Source organism: Scyliorhinus torazame, chromosome 1 (genome assembly GCF_047496885.1).
Source record: "Scyliorhinus torazame isolate Kashiwa2021f chromosome 1, sScyTor2.1, whole genome shotgun sequence".
Classification (NCBI taxonomy): Eukaryota; Metazoa; Chordata; class Chondrichthyes; order Carcharhiniformes; family Scyliorhinidae; genus Scyliorhinus; species Scyliorhinus torazame.
The window spans coordinates 183,587,943-183,594,785 of NC_092707.1; the positions used below are offsets into that span (position 1 = coordinate 183,587,943).

A 6,843-nucleotide genomic window follows, 5' to 3' on the forward strand; every position below is an offset into this window, starting at 1 on the left:
GCCCCTTGGTGCGGTGACCCGCAGGTTAAATCAACACCAGTCAGCTCTCTCCCTCAAAAAGGTGAAAGCAGCCTATGGTCATCTGGGACAATGACCACTTTATTACAAGGGGACTCCGCATCTAATGGCTGCCAAGGGAAAATTGTCAGCCAGGGCTCCTAATCTAATAACCCTCAATCGTGCAGGTAAAATCAAGCTAGGCCACCACAAATAAACAACTTCGTCACAACCTTAGGGTCACTTGGAATGATGCACAGGGCATTGCTGATAACCATTAGATCCTCAGCACGGTCACCTTCAGATAAGAAAGTTTCAATAAGTGGAGAACAGAATAAGGAGAAGACAAACAAATTTGAAATAGTGTGCTTTGCATTAATCAGTCAAAACACATTTAACATCCTTTCAAGCACTAGCTGCCATAATTCCCTCCCATCTTCCCAATACCTATTTTAGAACATGCAAACCTCCAAGTTAATTGGCATCTCCAAAGTCAGTAACATTGTCAGAGGACTTCATTCCCACCCAAGTATAGACTGGATTTCTGCAGACTCAATTGCCACAAAGACCTCTGGGAAGAAAAGAAAACTTCAAATACATTAACAGTCCAGCCTGTATCCAAAACCAGAACCACAGAAACAATAATCATTTTGAAAGCAAAACGAGCTTTCATTTAACAAAATCCAATTGAGTGGCAATATAAATGGGTCCAGACATTTCAACGTTGCCAAGAAAAACAGGGAAGATCTTTTTGCAAGACCCATTTTCCTTGTGTGGGGAATTAACGACACTAATTGTGTACTGTGGCCAGCTTAAATGAAAATAATTAGCAAATCTCAGGCCAAAAAGGTGGTACAACTTTAAAGATACATACACAAGGACTGCCATTTTGTTTACTGTGCACTCATTGAATTCTTACCTTATTGCAATCAACAACTCTGATAAGTGACACACAAGACTGTGTAGAAGTTAGTAAATGCAACACTTAGGGTCTCATTTAAGGAAGCAGACAAGTTGCCACAACTATGCTGCGACTTTGCTCGTGGTTAAAAAATCATTTCAAACCATGAACGCTATGAATGGGTTTTAATTTAAAAAGACGCACCAAAATACAGAATGCCACCATTTCAAAACAGGCGTTTAGCCTACACAATTTAACATGCTTCTAGAACAATTCAGAACAAAAAATACATGGAGCATACTTTCTAGAGATTTAATGGCACTTCAGCGTACAGTCGAAGTACTGGGAAAAGATGCCTATTTGCACTATCACTGTTGTTTGACATAATTCAACATTCACAATGTGCCAGCGTGACTTGTTACAGTTTACAAAGTTGTAAATACACAAATCTAAATAGGCATAAAATGCAACTTTGCCACCAACTAAAAAACGCAAGAATGAAGAGTTCATGTCTAAATGAAAGACTATATCTGGAATGCACTCTAAAGGATGAATTCTAAAATCTAGGCTTCTTGCCGCCTGCTTCATATTCTTCTCTCCCTCTACTAAAACTAGGCCCAGTAGGCCCCATAGGACGTGGGGGCTGAGCATTCATTGGACCTGGGGCTCCCTGTCCAAAGCGGTCATTACGCTATTGGAAGAGAATTTAAAGTTCATTGTACATGGTAGCATTCAATGTCCATATAAGTTGCACGAGAGAGAGTGAGTATAATGTGTAACATTTAGGTCAGGGAAGACATCCGTAGTCAATGTTCGTCGATTACAACCAGGAATAGGGCGATCCACAGGTACCAGGCACATAAAAAGAAAAAAAGAGGGCAAGTTGTTCATTAGTTTACTGACGGTAGATGGAGGAATCCAAGGTGGGTATAATCCTCCCATGACTTGTGATAACTTAAGAACAGTGGCTATTCCGCTTGTAGTGCAAGCAAACCACAATTACCAACACAGGAATGCATTCAAATATGTGACATGGATCTATAGATACTTTGTTACCATTACAATCTCCACATCATGTAGTTTGTCAGAGATGCGGAGCTTTGACACTTCCAAGTTAAATAGCCTCTGCCCTTAACGGAAGTCACAAGTAACCGACTTATTCCCACCCACCATTTCCCCATTTAATGCAATCTGACTATCGAGCCAGTATTGTAGTACATGTTCTGTGAAGTTTTCAGAGAAAGTAATCAGCTGCTGGATACAACAGTTTTGTCAGGACAAAACTTAAAGCATCACTGATGGCCCAAGAATAAGTTTTCTGCCTTTTATTGGAAAGTCAATCTCGAGAAAGAATTCATCTTTAATCTTTACAGGCCTCAAGTAATGTAGTAGGGAACGGGACGACTGAAAATCCCTATTCTAGTAGGAAACTAAAATTTACTTTATGGTACAGCACAAGTACTACAACACTGGATCAGCATTACCATTAAAGTTTAACTGGGTACAATGTATATTTCCACAAAACATTACACCCATTAAGTGCATGAAAATTAACAGGACAGTTTCCTCAATTTTCAGTTTAAAACACCTAATTCATATTACCACTTGCACAATACACCTCAAAAGCAGAGGGTGGGCAAGTGGGTTTTCCATGACCAATGGCACACTGCTGTGCAAAAGGAGGGCACACAATCCCTCCCTCACTTCACTCCAAGGAGCAACTTTCGTTGTGGCTCTTTAGGCCAACAAATACTGTCACAAGATCAGAAAATTTTAAGTCTCAAAAGTATTAATGTCGTAGCACTGGCTAGCTAGTCAAAATGCTGATTATCCCACTGAGAACCCGAGCTTTTAGAAAATAAAACCTTAATCTAGCAATTGTTAACAAAGCAACAAGTTTTCACCTCCCTCCCACTCTTGCCACCCAAATAATATTTTAAATTGATCACATTGTTGTACTGTACAGGACCCCAACAGGTTGATATAGGGAAAGATTAAATAGCTGGTTGAATAGCTCGACTTAGCACACGTCGAATGGGACAACCAGCTCTCCCATGATGTAATAGACAAGACTATGCAGCTGCCCATCTCAAATGGAAGGATATCTGCAATTTAGAATAGAATTACTGTCATTACAATACTGCCTCACTTATTTTGATGAAAATACTGCTTAATGTAAACGTATAAACTCCCAGGATTAGTTTACACTAGCAGCTGCAAATGCCAGCCTTGGATCAGGAAACTGGAATGTTACTTCAATTTCCTGTAGAACAGAAATGTGAATGTGTTTGACTAGCATAGAACAATCAAACCTATTTGTAGCATCACAAACATTTTAGTACCTTCACCCTCTGAAGTACCCAATTGACGACAATCCAAAGAGATTAGAGTTTCAACCTGATCTAGATGCACATAGTCCGGTCATTAACAACCCCATAATAGTTTGGGAAGATTAACATATTTCTCGCCCCCCCCTCCCCTCAAACTGGATCTGCCTCTCCGCATGCTCGCCCCAAGCACACACTTGTCACCTGCACAGATTGCAAATAAAACAGATCATTTTGGCTGGCAAACTAGGTTAGATAAGTGAATAGTTATTTCAATACAGTTTGATAACATGCAATTTGCAAATTGTTGCAGTTTATGCACGTTCTTGATCATTTCACTGAGTCCTTAAACTTGTAATGGCTATATTGTAACAAATGTTGACACAGCTAGACTTCAGGAGTGATATGACAGGCCGACCATAAGTGATCAGAAGGTAAGACGTAAAACGTCAGATTAGTCTCAATATCTGCAATGGCAAACAGATAACATGTCACAACCAAGTGCACGTTTCTCTGAAATTCTTAAAACTGAATCCTCCTGCAAAGTCCATGTTGAAATGCTTTTGCTTCCTATAGCAGCCCATCAAGCTGCCTCTCGTTTGCTTTTGTTCCAATAATGACATCTTTGCTAAACAAAGTTCTTCCCACCCAATATAGTCCTTTAAACCCGAGCTTTTACGAATCACTAGTTACAGTTCTCCCCCAGCCCCCTCCTTCAAGCCAGTCATCCACACTCATTTCACTGTACAACCAAACCACACATCCAAGCATTCACTCTGAACCACAGTACACTTTACCCCTGCTATGTCGCTGGTGTTTCCAGTACTGCCCATCATCTGTCCAGTCATTGCACTTGGTCCTCCAGGGCTATTCATTGCACTGTGACCTTCATAACCCATCGCAGTCATCGGTGGAAAGCTTTGGTTTGTAGCAGCATACTGTTCTGAAATTTAAAATGAATGCATTAAAAGGACAGCAAAGTGATTTAAGTAGAGGGCTCCTGGTCTATATCAAGACAAACATTGGAATAGGTTGCCATGAAATATATGCAAATAATGACAGGATACGAAGTGGTAATTTCCTAAAGTGCCATGCTGGTTTTGATTCTTGCTGCTTCCAACTTGGAGGGAAACCAGTTTCTTTAGAGCTCCAAGTAACAGATGTGTGCTTATTTATACATGTAGCTATTCAGAGCATTTCATGTGGATCACCTGATGTACCTACAATTTAGCAGATTAATAGACCTTAATGATCTTGGTCAGAAAGGACTAGTAAAAATATATAACACTTACAGCTTGGAGAAATACATGACATACAACTTTTGTTGAGACTGCCATGTGTGTTACTAATGAATGCTTCCTCTATAAACTTAAAGCAGCATTTACAGGGGGCAAAGACAGGCAAACTAGTAAAGGTATCTGTTTAACAGGCTTTTGAAATGTAAAATTATCACGCCATCACAAGTTCCAACATTACCATTTCATGGGTAAGATACGGTAAACCCAAGAGCAAAATTATTTTCATCTTACCTGCCATTCCTCCAGCCATACGCATTTCACGTTCTCTCTGAAGGGAAATAAATTCAGCAATGAATACCAGTGCAAACATTCAACCTGCCAGCTTGACTAGTTCACGTCACAGTTCACTGAGCAAAATTAGCATTTCCATGAGGGCTGTCCCAATAGTAAATTTACAATAGGTAAAGCAAAGGGAATTGAAAACAATGGTTAGGTATCACAGGAGGCAACTGTTCCCTAATCACCCACAAAAGTAAAAAATGAAACCCAGAACTAAATTGTCTGCATATCTTCACCGTAATTATGTTGTAAATTTAGCATCACATGAAGAGTTTCCATTGGAATGGAGACAGAACCAGTTATTTCAGTTCAGTCATTTGGAGACCATAAGTTTATCTCCCAATCAGCTCCCACATCACCCCCCCCACCAATCAGCTCCCACATCACCCCCCCCCCACCCCCTCAATTGGAAATATATTTTCTGGAAAATATTTCACATTTTTCACATGTAGGGAGACTCCTTAAAAAACCGACATCGGACAGGTATTAGCATCGGACAAGTAATATGCCAGTTCAGTTTTTGGATCAACTAAGAGCACTTGAGAACCATGATCTTAAAACAGAGACTAGAATCATGGTTTGCCAGACAATAACCCCCTCACACCTATATGGTTCAGAGGCATGGGCAGGCTACGGACTTACTGGAGCACACCAGACCAAGCACAGGAGCACTAATCACTGAAATCCAGCTCCACTTGACAGGACATGTCATTTCTACAAGTGGCTCCAGACTCCCAAAGCAACTGTTTGGAGCTCAGTCACGAGGTGTGCAGAGGGGTTAGGTGCAAAACTTCCAAACAACCCACTGAATCAACTGCTCCCACTTGTGGTAGAGTCTGCAAAGCACACATTGTTTCAGACATTCATCCTCAATTCCAGGCACTGTCCAGAAATGGAGGTGGCAGTAGTCTAATGCCTGTAACTTCAGGAGCCCGATAGCCCTGACTGGATAAACAAAATTAACTCCCAAGAAACTCACTGGATCCATGTAGCCCATTCGGAAGTTCTCCTCCCTCTGGCGCCTCATCATCTCCTCCTTTTCCCGTTGCCGCATCAGCATTTCCTCCTCCCTTCTACGTCGCTCTTCTTCTTGTCTGGCAGATTTTAAAAACATTTAAGAAACTTGGAAAATCTCAGTAACAGGGCAATAATCCACTAGCTGGCACTGACGCCTAGCGTAATTAATCTCAAATCAGCTTGAGGCAGCCACCACAATTCCATATGAAACGACAGGGAGGCAAATGGATTCTCACCTTAACTCCAATTGTTTACGCTTCTGAACCTCTTGACTGTGAAGCTCCTCCATACGGCGAAGTTCTTCTTGGCGGCGCATAAGATCTGGAGAAGAGTTTAAAAGTTTCTTGAAACTGTTAACCAGTACTGGTGCAACATTGCAGTCAATTATACTGCACATTCAAACCACTATACAATTGGAGTGCAGCTTACCTGTCCTAATGACCATCAGTTCTGGATGATCAAGTCAAAAACCCAGGATTGATTTTTTAACAGATAAGATAGCACCCCAATAGGAAATTCTTTAATATAAAGCCAACAAACTACTGTACTTCCAACAGGGTTGGAATGTGCTCAATTAATATGAATCAATGTTTAATTTAGCACATCATGGTCAGTTTGTGACATTGATGCCAGGTTTAATTTTAGTACAGTATTTTTAGTATTATTCAATGATTTCCTCATACCAACTTACCCTGTCTCAGCAGCATTGCTTGGTGCTCATGGTATGCATCTTCCATTTCATTTTCCAGCTTATCTCTGGCCTCTCTCATATTCTTTTCCACTTGGTCTCTTTGTTGTTTTTCCATATCATCAAGAGACTTCCATCTTTGAGAATATTCAAACTCAAATGTTCCATGCTGGGCGAAGCGAGGAGGATGCTCCCTTTCCTGCAAATTTAATATGACCAACTAAATGCTTATATACATACAAAATTGCTATTACCACATTCAATGTATTCATAATTAACTCTATTTGCAACAGATTCCGAAGTTTCATTTTGCAGTGAACATTCAGCGCAGATCTG

The 6,843-nt window shown here is 40.5% G+C and overlaps 1 protein-coding gene across 1 annotated transcript in view; it reads right to left on the minus strand.

Moving 5' to 3' along the window:
- Positions 1-1,066: 1,066 nt before the first annotated feature.
- The window catches only part of LOC140418712 (splicing factor, proline- and glutamine-rich-like), a 6,753-nt gene continuing 976 nt past the window's right edge, over positions 1,067-6,843 (minus strand). The window contains exons 2-7 of the mRNA XM_072502305.1: positions 6,511-6,706; positions 6,056-6,140; positions 5,782-5,896; positions 4,755-4,791; positions 4,023-4,168; positions 1,067-1,589 (exon numbers count right to left, since the gene is read on the minus strand). Coding sequence (XP_072358406.1) covers positions 1,455-1,589; positions 4,023-4,168; positions 4,755-4,791; positions 5,782-5,896; positions 6,056-6,140; positions 6,511-6,706 — 714 coding nt within the window. The 3' untranslated portion in view covers positions 1,067-1,454. The remainder of the gene's footprint in view (positions 1,590-4,022; positions 4,169-4,754; positions 4,792-5,781; positions 5,897-6,055; positions 6,141-6,510; positions 6,707-6,843) is intronic.